We start from the raw sequence: 22,065 nt of genomic DNA on the forward strand, positions 1-22,065 counted from the left end.
GGCTAAACATGCAATAAAATGGCTAAAAATTCACAAAAATCACCAAAATTGCAGTATAATCACCAAAATAACATACAAAAGGTATTGCGCAGTGCAATTAGCGAATACGCTATTCGCAATGGCAATAAAACATTTTTTTCAGGCAAAAAAAACAGACGATGTGATAAAAACAAAAAAACAAAGACACAACATAGTGTAAGTGTGTATGTGTGTGTACAACTGACCAATTGCATGTTGTGTGCGTGTGCAAGCGTGTGGGGGTGCTGTGAATGTGTGTGACCCCCCTCACCCACCAAAAATGTATGTGATTGTGTGTAAGTGTGAATGTAAGTGTGTAATGGGAAAATAAGTGTGTGTTTGTGTGTGTGGATGGGCACTAACCTGGGTGTAGTAGGGTCCAGATCGTCCAGGAGAGCTGCAGGCAGAGCTGGCACCGTCCTCTTCTGATGATCCGGTAAAAGGGGCGGAGCTTAGCGGCCAGGAAGTGCAGGCAGCAGCATAGCACGTCCATTGCACGTGCTGCTGCTGCCTTTGGGGCCCCTGGGCTATAGAGCCTCAGGGGCCACTCATTCCCTGCCTAGGCTTGTTGCCTGGGGGCTGGGGAATGAGTCTGAACAGAGCGAGCAGCTTTACAAGCCGCTCCTCTGTTCACAGAGTGCAGGCAGCAGCAGAGCACGTAGATTTCACGTGCCTGCTGCTGCCTAGGGGCCCCTGGGCGATCGCGACCCAGGGGCCCCTTGTTCTTCACCTAGGCTCGTTGCCTAGGGGCTGGGGAACCGGAGGATAGCACTTAGAACGGAGCGAGTGACTTTACAAGTCGCTCCTCCGTTCTGAAAGTGCAGGCAGCAGCAGGGCACATATATTGCACGTGCCTGCTGCTGCCTTGGGGCCCCTGGGCGATCGCGCCTCAGGGGCCACTCGTTCCCAGCCCCTGCTCGTTGCCTGGGGGCTGGGGAACGAAAAGGAACGGAGCAAGCGGCTTGAAAAGCCGCTCCTCCGTTCCCTAACCCTGAAATGCTGCAGAACGTAGAATCTACGTTCTGTGGCATTTCAAGTGTCATTCCCACAGAACGTAGATTCTACGTGGGGTGGCACTTAAAGGGTTAAGTTAGGCATCTGTTTACACCAGCCTTTATAGCAATAGTGCTCTTACTACTTCCATAAAACATTTTTAACATTCTGTTTAATAGAAGATATAACTCAAATATGAATTAATGAGAAAAATGTATAATGCTATATTTAACAAATAACTATTTTTATGTAACCTTAATGTAATAACTAACTGAATGAAAAGCGTAAAATAGGAAGCTGATTTAGACAAGCTGTTGACAGTGTCTTGAGATCTTGGTACATACCTTTTGGACTCCCCTGCTTTATAGAAAACATTTTTGGCTGAGCAACTACATTGAAAAGATGAAGATTAAAAAGGGTACAAGTGGTAACTGGGAATCATTTACTGCCACAACAGAGGTGCCAAGCCATTTGTAATGAAAACTCTAAGCTTAGCATTTATGAATGCATAGGTATCCTGACCATAATCATACCCACAAGGCCTTCTGGTCTTTTATTTGCATTTAGACATCAAAACAGATACTTCAGCCAATAGCTGCTCCTAATGTCTACACAACAATCTGAACACCTTCCAGGGTACACACCACCATGTAGTGATAATCAAGAGAGCAGGGATAAAGGAGAAGGAAAGTATTTTTTTTGGTTGGGGGTGCCAAAAGTTAGGCACCCCAAGTGATTGTATATACTTACCGATACCCTGGGTCAGTGTTCCTATCAGCAGAAAACTGCACCGGCCTGGGGTTTTATCCAGCGAGCACCATGGAGCAATCCTCTTCCTACATCTTCTTGCGGCTGCACAGTAGATTGAAAAGTCAAACTTTAATGAAAAAGCTGTCCCAGGAAATTTTAAAAATGAAGAAGCAAAGAAGACGATCGTTCCATGATGCATACTGGTAGAACCCCGTGGTGCATACTTGTAGAACCCCAGGTTGGTGCAGTTTTTCTGCTAATAGGAGCACTGCCCCAGGGTGTCAAGTAAGTAAATACAACCACTTGGGGGTGCGTAATATTTGGCACCCCCAAATTAAAATTACTTTCCTTCTCCTTTAAATATCAGACCATAAAGCAAAGTAAACACATCATTATTATACATTTATAGGAAAGAATGGCTACTAGTCAGAGATAAAAAAAAAAGAAGCAAGTTATGGACATGGGAGACATACATATCCACATAAAAAAAAAGATCTGAGATGGGTGAAGTTTGTTTTCATGTCTTATAGCTTATGCATATATGATTAACAAATGGTTCCCAATCACCACATTTAGACTTTTTAATCATGTCTGTTCTAATGCATACAGACAGGAGACTGGGCTTTTCATTGATGGCTGTAAGGATTATGTTCGATATTGGTATGACTGTTAAGCCCACTTATGATCCCAAATCTCTGTATTACTCATTCTGGCGCCATTCTTTATATTGTGATGGATCATGGGATGGTTACCTGGCTACTCCAAAAAAAAAGCAAACATTTTCCATGAATTACTGTCCAGTTGCAAATATAACAACTGTTACTAAATGAAAGTGTCTGTTTAATTAATTAAAAAAACATGTTTTGCAGAAAACATAGAAAATGTAGAAGATTAAAAAAACAAACAAAAAAAAAAAACTAACCTTTGCATCCCATTGTTTATTCAGATAGTATATACAAGTAACACATCTTCCATCTGCATTTGGATTGTCAACATGACGCACATATCCTGTTCCATTGCCTGGGTAGCAAGCTACCATTGCCTACAACAAAACACATTTTTTAATAAAACTAATTTGCAAGTCATTTCAAGTCACACCTTGTGCATACAAAGTAAATTACTGTGAATATTCAGAGTAACAAATGTTTTGAAAATTGAGGTGAACAAATGCATAGCTCCCAACTGTCCCGTTTTTAGACAGCTTTTGACAGCTTAACCCGCAGTCCCTCATTTGTACTGGTTATACTGTACGTTCCTGTTTTTCACTGTACTGTCCTGTTTTTCTCTGCACTGAACAGCCAGAAAAAGAAACAATGTTTCTAACTTAATTGGCTTTTGGCAGAGAGCCCAGAACAGCCACAGACATAAGATAACATACTTTTGTAACAATTTATAGATAAGCAAATAAGTAATTGTAACAGTTTAGATAAGCAGGTCCCTAGAGAAATGTTAGACTCACAGCTTAAAGGAAAAGTTCAGTGTGAAAATAAAAACTGTGTAAATAGATAGGCTGTGCAAAATAAAAAATGTTTCTAATATAGTTAGTCAAAAGTGTAATATATAAAGGCTGGAGTGAACAGATGTCTAATAAAACAGCCAGAATCCAACTTCCTGCTTTTCAGCTCTATAACTCTGAGCTAGTCAGCAACTTGAAGGGGGGCCACATGGTACATTTCTGTTCAGTGAGTTTGCAATTGATCCTCAGAATTCAGCTCAGATTCAAAAGCAACAGATATGACCCATGTGGCTCCCCACCCAAATCTCTGAATGGTTACTGCCTGGTAGCCAGGGTGACCAGTCAGTGTAAACCAAGAGAGCTGAAATGCAAGAAGTAGTGTTCTGACTGACAAGTTATACATCAAATCACGCCAGCCGTTATATATTACATTTGTGCCTAACTAACTATATTAGAAACATTTTTTATTTTTTTTTTATTTTTTTTCAAACTTTCATAACCTGCCAAATTTTGTAAAATGAACATGGTAATTAGGGGGTGTGGCCACAAAAATGGGCATGGTCAGAAAAAAAATCGCCGTGCTACGTGCGCCAACTTTTTTGTCCCTCTTTTTATATCCAAAATGTTGGGAGGTATGCAAATGTACTAATTTGAACACTGAAGGGGACAAACGAACCGACTGCCACTGGAACTTAAGATTCTAGCTGTCCAACAATGCTTCGCATTCTGGATCCGGGGAACTTGCACAAAGAAACACCAACGAGTGGATCAGAATAACAAGTTCCGTTTATTGAAGGTCAAATATAGGCTTATATAGGTTATAAGTAAAGACGTCAAAATATAGTGACGTATCAGCATAGTTATTAGCATAGTATATGTCTGTAATAGGTATATCCTCCAGGATGGACAAGATAGAAAAAAGAGACAAATATGTGCAAGCGCATTAGCTAAGATATTTTGTCTGAGGCAAGCTGATAATATTGTTTATAGTACATGATGATACTTATGCAAGGTTGTCTAAGAAGAGACAGTACAGGGTCGTACAGAAAAACAAGTACAGAGGCCTACAAGGGTCGGCACGTAGGCATGTTAACCTTTCAAACACCTGATTCTTTAATAAGTCTAAAGGTGCCCATACACTGAGAGATCCGCTCGTTTGGCGATGTTGTCAAACGAGCAGATAACTCCCCGATATGCCCACCTTGAGGTGGGCAATATCGGGCTGATCCGATCATTGGGCCCTGATCCTAACGAATACCAATGGGCGGTCGGATCGCAGGGCCGCATCAACGAATAGATGCGGCCGCGATCCGACGGGATTTTTTGTCCCATCCGATCGAGATCTGGCCGACTTTCGGCCAGATCTCGATCGGTGAAGCCCGTCGGGGGGGCCCCATACACAGGCCAATAAGCTGCCGACACGGTCTGTTGGCAGCTTTTATCGGCCCGTGTATGGCCACCTTTATACGTTGGTTAATTTCTAAATTTTTGGCCCTGTATATTTTAAAATTGTTGCAGAAAAACTAGTTATAACTTTCACTGCTTTGAATAAATAACCTATTATACTTTAGCTTGAGATAGAGTGTTATTTTAATGCTCGGCCTGACAAGAATATCTCTCATATGTGGATGATACATTTCTTGTCAGTTAACATTTCTCCCTACAATAAAGGCTCTTTTTTTTTTTTGCAAGACCATAGAAGTCGTTACATTTGTTATGCACCAAGATAACAGGATGAACCAGCAAACAGCTCAACGCTCCCTTGTTTTATCCCAGACTTCCTGCTGTGCACTATGCTACAGAAAGGGCCAATACCAGCAGCCCTAGGGAAGATGCACATTTTACACACAACCCCACACACTACCACTGTTTTGTACATATTTGCACACTCACACACAGACACTTTTATGTGTACAGTTTAATACTTTTTTTTTTTTCTACCATCGACTATTTTTTAACCCAAAAACTGTTTATTTTGCAATGTTTTATTTTGGTATTTACCTAGAATATTAACCACTAATCACACTGTCAAATAAATAACTTTATGGATTCCCATTATTAGTCTTTTGTTAAGTAGATACCTGGAGGAGGTTTAAATGGCACCAATGACAGGAAAAGAGCCTGCACTCAGATTTGAGGAAAACAATACTATTTTGCCCAAAATATGCTTGCAAACAAGGCACCAGGGCTAAATAGAATACACCCATGAGTACTTAAAGAGCTTAGTTCAGCCCCCTCCTTTAAAGCAGGATGTATTGATAGATAGTTGAACAGTGAATTAATATCACAATTTATATTTTCTTTTCTTGTTTAGGATAGACAAAAAATAATAACAATAGATTTGTAAGTATTTGGTGTCCATATTAAAAAAGGTGGAAGGGAGAAAGAGAGAAGGAAGAATGTCCATTTCTAACCAAATTGTGGGGCCAAAAGAGGAGAAAAGTGTAACAAAAACAAGGGTTAAATTAACAATTCTACAAGTTCTATACAATGAGTCTGACGATTTCTGGATGGTCCCTTTAATGCAGATGAAAAGATTATTTTATTGGCTAGCAGCTGTGGGAGAATACGGCTATGAAGGATTAGTTCAGTTTCAAGCAAGGCATTTTTTTTTTTTTTTTTTTTTTTCAAACTTGGCTTTCATCTGGTATGGTACAAAAAGTATTGCGATTTCAGCCTGGCCTTTAAGTTTGTCATCTGTGGTGGGCAAAATATTTATAGTTTGTGAAGAGATCAGATTCTAAATTCTGTTCACATTATAAGTAATAATTAGCATGGTTTTATGAAGGAGATCCTTTAAAAATGTCCTAATGAAGACTGAAACGTCGGATTTCTTTTAGGTTTATAAATAATAAACACTGCATCACAAAGGGAGTACTGGTCCAGGAATTGTTTATTTCAATACAGAACTGTATGCTTAATATTTTACCCGCAATTGCTTGATTGGGAGTGCAGGCACTTAAGGACATATATACATTTTTTTAAAAACAATTTGGGGGGGGAGCATTATCAGAAAGTCAACTTAACAGCAAAATGAACTATTTCTTGTAGTTTCTCATGAAGAAGGGTACATACTGATATACTGGAACAATGGGTCAGTATATAACAGCCAAAAGTGTTCATTCCATTTAATCAGGTAATATGCTTGGGTGCAGGATCAAGGCGTGTAACCTTATTAAATAGAGTGCACCAACAACCTAAAAAAAAACAAAAAAACACACACAAAAACAGAAATCTGTGCAAACTATGTTACAAAGTACACTTTCACTGCAAATAACCAATAATGAACGAATGATAATATAAAAATAAGCAATCTCAATTTCATATAAGCACGAAAATCCACCCAATTTCCACCTTTTGCAATACCAAGAGTGACCTCACACTGAAGAATGATTATATAGAAAGATGTTCAAGAAATATAGTGTTTTATAAATTATTTCATACTTCCCACAATCTAAGCATGAAACACTGGATTAGTACAGCTAATTGCGTTATCTTTCTATGGACTTATATTATAAAATGCAAAGATTAACACAAAAATACACATTTATTACATATTGAATTTGGGAATCCAGTAGGAATTGCAGCTGTGTGATCTTTTTAGCCATTTATCAACACTTTATGTTGATAAATGTTTTAATACTTTGTTTTAATATTATGTTTTCATACTTTGAGCAGTTAAATGCCACTCCTCTATTGTATATAAGAGCTCAGCAGCAAGGAACTCTACTACCCTCTGCTACAAATTGCAAGCGAATATTTAAACAATTATTTATAATCTAATTCATTTGGAAAATAAAACAATAAGTTGTCTACCTGCACGTTTTACTTGACACACAAAACTGCAACTAAGATAATGCTTAATTACACTGTACCATGTGTCCACTCGCAGTTAGTGTAACCAGTTCTCCACAAGAAAATAGCATCTTCTATATCCAAAAAGGTACACAGCCTTCAGTGGATTAATAGCTGCATACCAGAGTTAATTAGGCAGAGTTTAATAGATCACATGCATTCTGCATTCAAAATCAGCTAGACCTGGAATACAACATCCTGTTATGCTGCAGTAATGAAATTGCATTGGTGGTTGGCAAACCCCTGCCAACCCCCAGAAGTCAAATTGGAATGTGATGTAGCTAGCTCATACACTCACTCAATACATCAAACAGAGCAATCTAATCAATCATTTCTTTATTCAAATAAAATTGTTGAACCTTTCACACAATTGTCTTTTTTTTGGGGGGGGGGAATTGCATTTGTTCAAATGGGAGTGAGATCCTGAAAACCTCCTGAAGTGTAAGTCGATATTCCTGGCAGTTTCTCGCATCAAGAGGCTGGCCAAATATAATAGTATTTATTATGTGGGAAGGACTTTATTCACTCACGCCACATCTGTGATCATATATATATATTATATATTATATATATATATATATATATATATATATATATATATATATATATATATATATATATATATATATATATATATATATATCAATTGTTTAATAAACCAAATGGGGACCTAAAAAAAGTAATAAAGACAGAACACTTAGCTGATTGCTTTAAGAAAATATATTATTTGAAACAAAATACAGTTTGAATACTCCAATATGAAATTAAGCATATCTTAATGACAGACACAGATATTCATTTGTGCAGCTTGATTGCCTAAAACAAACTTCCAGATTTAGGATTTTGGTGTTTGCAATGTGATGAGTTTAGCACAACTGGGTAATCAATTAAAACCTCTAAATCAGGGATCCCCAACCTTTAGAACCCGTGAGCAACATTCAGTAGTAAAAGGAGTGGGGGAGCAACACTAGAATAAAAAATGTTCTTGGGGTGTCAAATAAGGGCTGTGATTGGCCATTTAGTAGTCCCTATGTGGATTGTCAACCTACACTGAGACTTTGTTTGGCAGTGCATTTGGGTTTTTATGAAGCCAAAACTTGACTCCAAGCCAGGAATTCAAAAATAAGCACCTGCTTTGACGCCACTGGGAGCAACATCCAAGGGGTTTGAGAAAGGGATGCACCGAATCCAGGATTCGGTTCGGGATTCGGCCTTTTTCAGCAGGATTCGGATTGGGCCAAATCCTTCTGCCCGGCCGAACCGAATCCTTAATTTGCATATGCAAATTAGAGACAGGGTGGGAAATCGCGTGACTTTTTGTCACAAAACAAGTAAGTAAAAAATGTTTGCAATTCCTACCCCTAATTTGCATATGCAAATTATGATTTGGTTCGGTATTCATCAGAATCTTTTCGATGGATTCAGGGGTTCGGCCGAATCCAAAATAGTGGATTCGGTGCATCCCTAGTTTGAGAGCAACATGTTGCTCACGAGCTACTGGTTGGGGATCACTGCTCTAAATGAACATTTTAAAAATTTGCCTTGCCTTCTCAGAAGGCCATGAATTTTGGAATTTGGATTTTCTTTAATGGGAAAGTGTCTTTACAGTAGATCCATAAGAACAACTAAATGAATTGGTTCAATGCAATTAAGCTGTAAATGCAATGTAGGCAACTACACACTTTAAAAAGAAAAAAGGATCTACCACAGCTAAATTTCTGTGTTGACACGGTGTCAATCAATCTCAAGAAAAAAACATCCTCTTGAATAAACCTGCTGCTGTCTGGAGTCACCTTGCCTTTGAAGCTCCTGTCTAAGGTGCTTTCATTGTTCAGTCAGCAATCACCAATGCTATCGTCACTGAGGTCCTCAGAAATCCTCTAGAAAATAAAGAAAAACAGATTATAAAGTAAAAGTTAGGTTTTGAAACAGCCTAAAAAAATATGAACATCCAATTTGCTTCCACAACTCAATAATCGTTAACCATACACAAACATAAATATAACACAATGATACAATTCATTTTCTAATTATAAAATGCTAGTTTTACATGCTCAATACAATGCTTTACAAGTTCAGGTATGGGACCTGTTATCCAGAATGCTTAGGACCTGGGCTTTTACTAATAACAGATCATTCCATAGATTGGTTCAAGTACAAGTTACTGTTTTATTTCAGTATTTCTTGTATTTCCTCACGCCTAATGGCCTAAATAGAGAGTTTGATCTACATACTATTTTTTAATAAAAAGACATCCAGTTGGTTTTTATAGTATTTGTATTGTTGTATTGTGTTTTTACAGGTAATTGACCTCTGCGCATACTATTGAAGAAAAGCTGAATAGCTTTTTGCCAAGTGGCTACATATAAAATGGATACAAGTATGCTTTACATTATATACAAATTGCTATTACTTTGTTGCTACTATGTCAATAGATGCCGCTGTTTTTACATGTTTAAAAGGAAATCTCTGTGACCAGGTGTGTTAGCTTGATAAAGAGCCAGAGATGGCTTGAAACGTTGCTACTATTGGTCTGTGCCATGTCTGAATAAAGGCCTTTTATTACATTAAGAAGGTGCTGTTCTTGTCTACATTGAGTATTTCTTGTTGTCCAAGAAATGGTATATTATTATCAGATGTAATGACTGAGAAAAAAAAGAAAGAACATAAAAGTTAAAGTCATCTATCTACTCTGGCAGTTACATGTATAATTAAATACATTTGTTTAAAAACTGTACTGTGCATGTTAATGTAATCTGGAGGCACAAGGGTGCCACAAACTACTGTGCCATGTGATGGAAAACACAAGACATCACTAGCTAGCAGTTATAAGTCTAAGGGTAAGGACACACTGGACGATTTGTCGCCAACGTTTTAAAAAAGCAAATCGCGGCGACATATCGCTCGTTTTGTCTCTGAACAAAACCAAATGAAAGAAGCCAGCTCCTGTGCCCACAGCGCGTTTGTGAATCTCCTGTAGCTCCAAAACGCACTGAGACCCTTTTCTGAGCGATTTATCAGAAATAGCATGTACTTAGAAAAGCACTGAAATCTCCTAGACACGCACACACATACAGATAAGTAGCAGCAATTGTATTCAAATTACAATGCGAACGCAATGACGCAAGAACGTAAAGACGCCAGGTTACAGCGGGAAGCACAAACCATTTCCTGTTTGGGTGGAGTACGTACCGCACAGAGTAATGGGATACAAATCGCTCTGTGCCAATAGTCGCTGTGAATCGTCTGTTCAAAAAAGACGATCGTCTTGTCGCCGCGGTTTACTTTTTTAAAACGTTGGCGACAAATCGTCCAGTGTGTCCTTACCCTAAAGAAACTTGGCATACTTGAGCTGATTTAACACAGGTGCTACAGTGACCAAAATGCACAAAATGTCTACTACAAATTTGAAAAGAAAAAATGAATTTGCTGATATTGATACCTGCACAACACAAGTTCGTGCCAATGGTAATGCCTGAAATATTGACCTTATCACTGATCAGGCAAAATTACACAGCAACTCCAGTTGCTTTAGACTTATCTCTACCAAATGCTGTATATGATGACCTGGATAAATGAAAACCATAGAAACAGTATTGATACTTGTGCCTTGTAGCCCAAAATGACTCCCAAAGCAGAAAATACGCTATGCGGCAAATTTATCAAAATGTGAGTTTAGAGCTTAATAAATAAAAACTCACCCATGTTTTATTCATTCCTATTGTATTTTTAGAACTGTATTTATCAAAAGAGGAGTTTTAACTATCACCAAATACAATTCTAAAAATTCCCTAGGAATGAATAGAATGTGGATGAGTTTTTATTTATTAATCTCTAAACTCACATTTTGATAAATCTACCCCTAAGAGTCCGTATACTACCGTTTTTAATATGGTCATGTTGTATATTTAGGAGGTTCTCTAAAGAAGTGCTCTGTTTGCTGATATGAGCAGTTTCATGAATAGATGGTATGGTAGCTTAGCATGTTTACCTTGCAAAATCAAAATCCTCAGTTCAATTCAGTTCCAACAAGGAAACTAGTCTGAAAGTTTTCTCAGTGTATGGGATACTCGTTTCCTCCTGCACACACTGGCAGGTTAACCATCTGATAAAAATTGCAATTGGTGTGTGTGCATGTGAATCAGTGACATTACCTTTGATAAAGCTTCACAATGTGAGGGGCAAACACATATCAGGCTTCTTTTGTATTACCGTATGTAAGCACAATGGGTGTAAATTGGCATAGGTGGTTTCAGTTAGCCTAGCCTTGAAGTTATGCTTGGGCTACTTCTGGTTATGACCTTCCTAATTTTAACTGGCAACTTGAGTGTGAGGAAAGAGGGTTACTTTGAGGATTGCAGTGACATCTAGCAAGTGCTGAATTGAAAGTAATTGCCTGCTCCACCTCTATGCCAACAGAGATGGATGTTTTCATGAAAAAAAGAATTTGGGTTTCATTTGCAAATTACTTTCTTTATACAGCTTTTTATGTGTGACAGGTCTGCTTTATTATGACCAAGGCAACAGTAAACACCCTTGTGTACTGAAAGGACTTAGTTACGTTTTAGCAAGACCAGCAAGTAGGAATTTGACAGTGGGTTACACGAATAATAATATATTTGGATTTTTCCAAAGATTTTGGTACAGTGCCACATAAACAACCCTCGGATACCTGTGGATAATAAATTAGAATAATAATAATTTAAAGTAACAAAAAGTACTGGTAATGCCCCATCTGGAATACACAGTGCAGTTATTCAGTCCTCAGATGGGTTATTACTGAATTAGAAAGAGTGTAAATAAGGTCAACTAAGCTGGTTATTGGTATGCAAACAGGAACTGAATGGGAGATGTTATAACTAACTTGAAAAAAGCAGGTTCCATCTTAATATTTAAAATTAGAATGAAGGACGTTTCATCTTAATATTTTGGTCATTGAGCTGTGAAGTTGTGGTATCCTCTCCCTAAGACGGTTGTACTGGCAGATACATTAGGGGGCAGATTTATCGAGGGTCGAATTTCTGGTTCATGGTAGTTATTTTAAACTTCCATGAACTCAAAATTCGACCAACTGCAATTTATTTAAAAAAACAAACAAAAACTTGATTTTCAGGAAGGCAGCAAACTCCAAATTGATCCAAGGACATCCCCATAGGCTAAAACAGCACTTCGGCAGGTTTAAGATGGCGAATAGTCGAATTTGAGTTCTTAAAGGGCAGGTGTATGAAATTTCAAAATTGAATTTTTTTTTTACAAAACTTGAATCAATCTTTAACAATTCCCTAATCGAATTTCACAGTTTTGGCCATAAAATAACTCAAAAGTTCGAATTCAAATTTTCACCTCGACCCTTGATAAATCTGCCCCTAGATATCAGAATGTCAGTAATTAGTACAAAGTTGATCCAGGATCTGGTTCATTGGTCATCTTGGGAGTCAGGAAGGATTTTTACCCTCCTTTCAGGCAAATTGGATAGCCTTCAGATGGGGTTTATCGCTATGCTCTGAATCAAATGGAAGACGGCTTTCATTTACATGAAAAGGTTGAACTCACTGAACATTTCTTCTTTTTTCAGCATTTACTATGTCTATTGGTGTCAAGACTTACAAATGCTGTCTACACTAAGCCATGACCTACAGAAGAAACGGGACACTACCTGACTTTTTGTGTCAAATTGATGAATTTGCAGATTTCACAACTAGCATTAAGAGGTTAATGAATTCAAGTTTTATTTTTGTATTGTTTCTTTTCTGCATCAATATAAAGTTATTTACCATTATCTAGTAGCTCCCTACCTGAAGCAGCAGAGGAAGACACCAGTACTGAGGCTGGGTATGCAGAGATATCCTTTTTGGGGAGAGTGGAATACAAATTTCTGAAATGCAAAAGAAAAAAAAACTATATATGAATCCAAAAAAATATTTTTAATATCTTTTTTGCCACATGTAATTAAAAACTCATGAAATGTCTCTATAAAGTTATCCACAATTTATAAATATTAAAATAACTTACAAGGCTTATCTGTGTCACTGTACACTCCATTTTGGCCACGCTCAACTTCTGGAAAGATGACGAAGAAACTCCTTGATAACTTGAAGGTGCAGATCTTCAGACGAACTATCCTCTTGCATATCTGTGATGGGAGCCATTTTTTCCCGATGTACCTTTTTATTTCATTTGGTTTACTTTTTACTGCAGTGTTTCATAGCTCACTCAAATAGAGAAGGTTTTGCCAACTGCACTATTTCATACCAACGTTTTTAACAAAAATATGGTCCACTAGAATTGAGAGATGAGATACTGCCAAATATGTTCCAGGCAAGGACCAAATCAGAATTCTCCCAATCGAGAGAGAAAATGTTGCTTTACCTCTCCGGTTTTATCACTTCAGCCCTCTTCTAGGTTTCTGTGAGAGATTACCTGATCATGGCAGGTCAACAAAGAAATATTATATTTTTGGCTGCAAAAGAAATCCCATGGCCACTACCACCATCTCCCTTTTTGCCTGTTTGTCCCCCCACTCTCTCCCACTGTCCCCTCAAAAAGATTCTTCCCAGTTATCGGCTACTCTCTGTTCCCATATCCTCCCTCACACCCATATAGGTATGGGACCTATGGTTTCCAAATAACTAAATTAGATCTTCTAACCCATAATCCATGTAAACATTAAATAAACCCAATAATGCTTCCAATAAGGATTGATTATATGTTAGTTTGGATCAAGTACGGTTTTATTACAACGGTTTTATTGTTTATTTAGATAAAATGGAGTCTAAATGGAGGCCTTTCTGTAATTTGGAGCATTCTGTATAATGGGATTGTGGATAACAGATCTCATACCTGTACTATCATTTTTTTTAAAGGGATACTGTCATGGGGAAATTTTTTTTTCAAAATGAATCAGTTAATAGTGCTGCTCCAGCAGAATTCTGCACTTAATCCAATTCTCAAAAGAGCAAACAGTTTTTTTTATATTCAATTTTGAAATCTGAAATGGGGCTAGACATATTGTCAATTTCCCAGCTGCCCCAAGTCATGTGACTTGTGCTTTGATAAACTTCAATCACTCTTTACTGCTGTACTGCAAGTTAAGGTGGCCATACACGGATAGATCCGCTCGTTTGGCGATGTCGCCAAACGAGCGGATCTCCCTCCGATATGCCCACCTTGAGGTGAGCAATATCGGGCTGATCCGATCGTGGGCCCTAGGGCCCAACGATCGGATCCTAGCGTTCGCCAAACGGGCGGTCGGATCGCGGGACCGCATCAACGAACAGATGCGGCCGCGATCCGACGGGATTTTTAATCCGATCGAGATCTGGCCGACTTTCGGCCAGATCTCGATCGGGGAAGCCCGTCGGGGGCCCCCATACACGGGCCAATAAGCTGCCGACTCTGTCTGTCGGCAGCTTTTATCGGCCCGTGTATGGCCACCTTTAGAGTGATATCACCCCCTCCCTTTTTCCCCCCAGCAGCCAAACAAAAGAACAATGGAAAGGTAACCAGATAACAGCTCCCTAACACAAGATAACAGCTGCCTGGTAGATCTAAGAACAAAACTTAATAGTAAAAAACCATGTCCCATTGAGACACATTCAGTTACATTGAGAAGGAAAAACAGCAGCCTGCCAGAAAGCATTTCTCTCCTAAAGTGCAGGCACAAGTCACATGACATGGGGCAGCTGGGAAATTAACAAAATGTCTAGCCCCATGTCAGATTTAAAAATTGAATATAAAAAAAATCTGTTTGCTCTTTTGGGAAATGGATTTCAGTGCAGAATTCTGCTGGAGCAGCACTATTAAGTGATTCATTTTGAAAAAAAATGTTTTTCCCATGACAGTATCCCTTTAACCTCAGAATGATCCCTCTGCTACCCTCAATATTGAGCCACTTTGCCATACAAATCAAAATAATCCAGTGTGGCAATGTATGAGGCTATAATGGCAACCAGAAATTTAAAACATATTTTTCACTTTTTTATATATTTCAATTTCCCTAATCAGAATTTTGCAGATTTCCAACTTGAATCTTTTCAGGTTATCATCATATACTTGCAACTTTTTACTGTTTGCAGCAAAAGAGAAATTGATTTCAGATGAAATCAAGTTTGAAAGTGTGTCTGATCACAAGCAGCAGCGGTTCTTGAGGTACTAAGCAATATATAAATAAAAAGGTGAAAGAGAGTTTGCAACAGTCCACCAGAAATTCCACTGCACTCTATTCAATTGCGTGGGACTTTTGGAGCCATATTTATCACAGGGTGAGTACTAACTGAAAGAGCCTAAATGGGTGTTCCTCGTATTAGTTACTGGGATGCTATTTAACCCATGCAAAAATACCCAATACAATTCTATACCCTCGAGATGAGAACTGGACCATATGGAAAACTATATTCAAGTACCAGGGTATCTAGGGATATCTGGGGAAGCATTAACCTCATAAAAATGGTCTATCGCCCCCCATAATTTTTGTATGTACTGCATACTACTCCCTATCCTATCACTAACTACCTTTTTAAACAAAGCTTAATCCCCTTTATCTGGAACAACAAACTACCAAGGGTAGCCTGGAAAAAACTCACCACCCCTCTATCAGAAGGGGGCATAGCATTTCATCACTTCCAACTCTACTATTTAGCATCACAAATACACTATTTAAACTGGTGCTTTGCTCCGAATGCCTATCACCCCAATACCCCCTCCAGGCATCAATTCTGTCATCCTTGTAGGACTTACGTGACATGCCAATGATGTTCCATTACTACCGACTACCCTTTCCCCCCCATACAAAGCCTGGTCTACAGCGATCAAATTGTTGGGCTACTCAACCCCCCCCCCCCGGTGAAATCTCGTTACCTACCTTTATGGGGGGAACTCACATCTCCCACACCTTAGACACTTACAAGATTCCATTTTTTGGCCTAGGAACTACATTAAATACCTGAGCGATCTCCTAACACACAAGCTTCCCAACATAAATGCAACTACAAGACAAGATCCAGGAAACGCAACTACCCTTTTACAAATATTTCCAACTGTGACATGCATTCCAAGCCCAATTTGACTCCCTCTCTCCTCAATTAATCTCTTAATATAGAGGAAGTCCTCCATTCACCTACCCCTGCTAAACGAACATCTAGCATTTACCAAAACTTGCTGCTAAAAGGTCTCAAACCAATCCAATCGGCAAAGGAATGGTGGTCCTCTCAAATCCTCGAACTCACCTCTGATGAGTGAGAAGAAGCAACTGACAACATAAATAAATTATTTGTCTCAATTAGATAGATTCAATATAAACCTTTCCATCTCTTGTATGTCACACATATCAAATTGCATCAGATGAGAAGAATACCTAATGACTCTTGCCCCAGATGCAGTACGCCTCAGTTGATTTCTTTCATATGATCTGGTCCTGCCCACAATCCAACTGATTTTAGGCCAAAATGATACATTACCTGGCACATAACCTGGCCTATATCAGATACTGAGGTATTATTTAAAATAGGGCACGGCTACTCCCAATGCAAAACATCCCATAGCAGTGTAAGCCCATGTTACCAAACACCAAGAAGTCAAAAGACACAAATGCATTGTATTTTATTAAATAAATATTTTCAATAAGCTGATAAGCTGCTAAAAAAAATCCTTATTACTGCAATTACATATATTAGCCCCCACTTAAGCCTGTGGTGGTGGGCTAATATATGTAATTGCAGTAGATTTTTAAGGGCCAGTCTATTCCAGTTGGTAAGCTAGAACAGTCAAGAATTTTTGAATTAACCTAATACTCCCCCAGTAAGCCTTTCGTATCTTTGCTTCGCTTCACCTACTAAAAAGCTTTGATCACTTTTAAGGACTAGAAATTAAGCATAAAAACATTGGTTATAATGTTTATGGATACCAAATAAAACAGTGAATATGACTGACCATATTTAAGGCCAATTGAAAAGTTGCTTACATTAAGTCATTCTATAACATGCTAAAAGTGTGCCACCCCTTTAAAATGTGCTCTGGTGTTCATATTTACCATACAAAACAAAATGCAGCAAAATTTTTCCATCGTGTCATAAAAAATGCTGCTCTAACAAAGCTACTACTCTTTGGGCATCTTATGACACATGAAATGCATATAGGGTGCTTGTATTGCAGCTCACAGATTGTCAATCATAAAAATTCATATGTTCATATTCACATCAAAGTGTTTAATATAACCCCAACATTCATTCTGAAGATACTTGATCTTGGTACATCAGAATATGCATGAGATAAGAGACTGTAATATGCAGGGCTGGATTTACATAGCAGGCGCCCCTAGGCCTGCCATCGTTCATTGCCCCGGTCTCCTCCCCTTCCTTTTGTGCACACGTGCAAATTTTCAGCATCAAGTTCAGAGTATTTTTTTTTTTTTTATCTCCTGTGAATCCCCAGTACTTCCTAACCAATGCGGGTATGGCTGGGCATGCTGCCCCCCATAAAATTCTGCCGCACTAGGCTCGGGCCTTTTAGGCCTTTCCACAAACCCGGGCCTGCTAATATGTCAGCTTTAAATAGATTTTTTATAAGTTACATAAACCCCCTGACTTTAGCAAAGGTCTGATGTTTGATAGTTTGGATTATAAATACCTCTTTATCCATTATGGTTTTGAAGAAAATATGGTTTTGATTGCATTTTTTGCAGCTTTTACCACCAGTAAAACAGGTGAAGTGGTTGATAAGCCATTAAATTAGTAAGCATGTTGTGTATATTTAGGGACCTCTATATGCCACATACTGAGAATCAAAGTGTTCAGTAGGTTCCTGGCATTTATATTTAGGGCATTTTATATTGCTATCTAAGGACATGTGAGAGATAAGATGCTGCAAATTGCAAGCTTTGTAGCGCTTTTCTGAAATGTCAACAACAGTCACCAGGTTCACTGGAAACAGCACGGGGAAACTAGGAAAAGTTTTACCATCCGGAAAAAGATACAGTAGTATTCGAGCGCTGACTTCCAGAATGCGAAACAGTCTATTTCCACAAGCCATCAGGTATCTCAACTCCCAAGGACTGAACTGAATATATTCATAAGGAACTGAAATGTCCACTTTGCTCAGCATGACCGTGTACTAGAGTTGTTGTATAGCACCGGGGGGTTCTGGAGGAACGTCATTTCGTTTCTACTATGTACTGTATTTATTGTGTATGGCAAGAAAATCCACTTGACAAGAGGGGATTTAATATGCCTGTTTTTTACTACACAAATATGAGTGTAATCTTTTGAGATTTTTATATGTAATAAAAGTTTTTATACTATATTCTGCGCTCTACATTTCCATCAGCAGTAACACCTGACAGCCCCACTTTGGATTCATTCTTTGATGAGTTTGTATCCATACAACACTCTATTGGCAATTAGTAAAGAGTAAATTTCAAATACACCTTAAGAAAAACTTGGGAGGACAAAGTTGTGGAACTACAACACTGAGAAATATACTATGAGATTTTCCCTTTGTGTTATATTCTTAATCTCTGTGCTTTTTTTTAGTGCTGACTCATACGGGCTTGAACACTGTGAACTGAAAAAAGTGCTTGAAGGTGAACAACCCCTTTAACAACTTGAATCATAAAATATCATGTTATGATTGCTATTTTGTTTAATATGTTACTTATGTTGGTCAATAAGTACAACAGATAATCTTCTCTAGCTAGTGCCTCAGTCAGCCAAGACAAAACTTACCACCATAAAAATCTGTTTTCTTTCACCAAAGTGATAGTTTCCATTGGCTACTTTACATCTGGGAGTTACAAAAATTCTCAACATCTATGGCCAGATGAAATTTTGATGACATTTCATCTGGCCATAGATGTTGAGATTTTTAAAAGATCCGATCCTCATCGTGAGACCACGATTTTCTCGGAACGATTATACAATCGTACGAATTGACCATCAACTAAAAAGACCAATTTGCCAGGAAAACAAAGGGGAGCTGCCTGCTTGGCCCTGAAAACATAGATAGATTGCACTGGGGCCGACAAAGATTTTTTAACCTGGCCGATCAATTTCCTGACAGATGTCGGCTGAAATATCGTAAGATGTATGATCGTTCGAATCCCACTAACCACATGATAATTTCGAAGGATTGGTCGGACTTCTCTAAAATTGGTCGTTCGGCAAGAAGAATCGTCGCGTCTATGGGGAGCTTAACTTGTTGATAATGAATTTTCAGCCTTTTTTTTACCTTCGATTCCTACTCTGTTATGCCGCTTACCTCTACACTGTTTTTTTCTTTCCTGGATTTAAAGTTTTCCCAGAATTTACACCATTTAAACGCAGTTCTCTGGGAAAACATATCATTGGGGTTCTACTGTAAAATAATTCTTATAACTATAACAATCAATTCATAGTATCATATGATGAATATTCCAAAAGATATTTTAATCTCTACTCATCTACTTTCCTCTTCTGTTTACTGTTTTGACAATTCTTTATAATCCCTCACTCACACTTATTACAGATCAAATCAACCTTGGACATGTTCTCATTTGTAGCATTTGTCAGTTTAGGTATAGTTTAATCTTTCACATATATTATATTGACCTGGATATTATATGGATATCTTTCATTACTGGCTCCAGTATGCCTTCCTGTTTACTTTCAATCTAACTTTTATCAAATTGCTCAAGTCTAGCAACTGGTCTGCATTTTTTAATCATTATTTTTATCAAAATTATTAATTTCATCTTCTGAATCTACCCAATTTTAAAATGGGGGTTACTGACCCCAGCAAACAAAAATCTAGATCTCTTTGAGGCTACAATTCTACGGTTACTTTTCATTACTTATCTGTCTGTTCAGAACCTCAGCTGATATTTCAGTTTTTCACTTAACCACTGCCTTGTTGCTAGGGAAATTAGGATATGAGCAACAAGATAACTAACATTCCAAACTGGTGAGCTGTTGAACAAAAAGTTGAATAATTAAAAAAAAACATAAAATGAAGACTGTTCACAAAATGTCTCAGAACAGTACTCCTTACATCATAATAAAACAGTTATTGTACTCACTCTGCGGGGAAGTGCCAAACGCAGGTGGAAGGTAACTTGATGCGTTCTTCCTGCACACCCGTGGTGGAATTCATGAAAGATCCACCTTGGGGTAGTCCATGAAGAATGCCTGTGCGTGACAAGCCTTAAATTGATTGGGTATTGGTGTGGCTGTCAGATCCCCATATTTTAATCATTTCTTTAGAGATGGTAACAAGGTATGGCAATGCCACCAAATGCCTTCTTGTTGCAACCCCTAAAATTTTGGTTCACCTCGGTGTAAATGTTGTGTAGTACCAATGGTGTTGCGAAGCACTTTAACTGTAATATGTTTTATGGTATCACATTTTTCCTTCAAGACTGTAATGTTTACACACAGCTACAACTCACCTTAGTTCTACCATTAATCGTGAAGTTACCCAGTTTACCACTGCAGTGTCGGATAAGGTCATCCATTTTATTCATAAGGTTACCAATTGCTTTGCAGCCTAGCTCTTTCCCTTCCACCCAGGTAATCTGGTCACCACGGATATCACGAGTTGAGTCACTCTTCTGGCTCACAAGTTGTCCGTCAGTAAAGCGCCCTGTGTTGTGCAAAACTTTCACTTCACACTCAATTCTGTCTCCGGTCTCTTGGCCCAAGAAGTCATCAAGCACAAAGATGCCGTGTTTGTTCATACAGGGAATGATGTACTCCAATGCTATCCTATGTAGCGGTGGTTTAGTCTGACCATTAGGCCTTCCGCCCGACGTTACTTTCCTCGATGTACTGCTGCCCACAGCCTGAGTGTAATCTTCTTCGTTGATTGCTCTTAATGCAGCCCCTCCAACCAACTCCTCTCGCTCATCTGTAAATTTTTTAAGCTGAGAAGTATCACTTGGAGTCGGAGAGGGTAATGACTCTGTAGCAACACCAGAAGCCTCGCAGGAGGGATTCGGAATTGTATTGCCAGAGGAGATAACGTCGGAAGGAGAAGAGAACTGTTCTGTCTTACTGTTAACTGTGACAGTGTTCTGAGAAGCCGGAGCAATCGTAGACTCGATTTTGCAGAATAATTTGTGTTTCTTCCAGTCTTGCCGCTGGTGTTCTTTACTGCAATAAAACGAGCTCCGGCAGCGACCGCATCGCATCAAGTCTTCCATCTTGCCACACAGTTCGCAGTATTGCCTGTCACGTTCGCTCTGGTTAGAACCCTCGCTTCCTCCACCAGCCATTATGTCTGTCTGCTGTCTCCCAATTAGCCCAGTGACTAAAAACAGTGTTTCTAAACTTAAAGCGACGGACCTGCCGCCTCCTACTCTCGTCACACAGGCAGGAAGGGACAGAAATAAGATCTGCGTCACTCTGCGCCAGACCCAGAACATGTGTAGCGCAAAGCATGTGAAGATTTTTTTTTCTACCCTTCAATTACGCGATGTAAAGTGTCGCAGTAGTTTATCTTCCATCCTCCGCATTTAATTATTAGAGCAAAAACATAACGAACGAGTAAAGAATAATCGCGAGCAATTTCACTCTAGCGGGCTGGATTGGAACAGGGAAGAAACTCAGTGACACTGCGAATGCGATTGGCTTGCTCTGTCCTTCGATGCCGCAAGAGTTTTTGGGAATTGTAGTCTTTTTTTTTACAGGAACATTTTTTTAAAACGTTTGGGCGGTGGAGTCCCCTGCTTTAAACTGCCTTTAAGTTATTAAAATAATTGTGTAGACACATCTGTCACTTTTGAAACTCTTTTCTGGCACACCATTTGCCACACTAAGTTGTTTTAGGGGTCCATATAAAAAACTTTATTCTAAGACACATATTAAAACCTCTAGAATTGGCTTTATTATGGCTGTCATCAGAAATTTGTAATCATAAATATGGAGTCGGGAAAGTTTGCCCTACACTACTTCCTGTCCGTGTCCTTTGTATTGTTTTTTTTGTTATATAGGTTATGGAATATTGTGTAAGTTACATAAATTGCGTGA

General features: G+C 38.6%; 1 protein-coding gene across 6 annotated transcripts in view; it reads right to left on the minus strand.

Annotated features, from left to right (window-relative positions):
- Window positions 1–21,701, minus strand: part of egln1.S (egl-9 family hypoxia-inducible factor 1 S homeolog) — a 44,658-nt gene extending 22,957 nt beyond the window's left edge. The window contains exons 1-4 of one of the 6 annotated variants that reach the window (XR_005961476.1): window positions 20,487–21,701; window positions 12,868–12,947; window positions 8,778–8,952; window positions 4,858–6,414 (exon numbers count right to left, since the gene is read on the minus strand). Coding sequence is in view for 5 of the 6 variants with exons in the window: in XM_018264441.2 (XP_018119930.1) it covers window positions 8,904–8,952; window positions 12,868–12,947; window positions 20,487–21,461 (1,104 nt within the window). In the remaining variant the exon portion in view is untranslated. 6 annotated transcript variants of the gene reach the window in all.
- Window positions 21,702–22,065: the final 364 nt, after the last annotated feature.

Source organism: Xenopus laevis, chromosome 5S, assembly GCF_017654675.1.
Source record: "Xenopus laevis strain J_2021 chromosome 5S, Xenopus_laevis_v10.1, whole genome shotgun sequence".
NCBI classification, from domain to species: Eukaryota; Metazoa; Chordata; class Amphibia; order Anura; family Pipidae; genus Xenopus; species Xenopus laevis.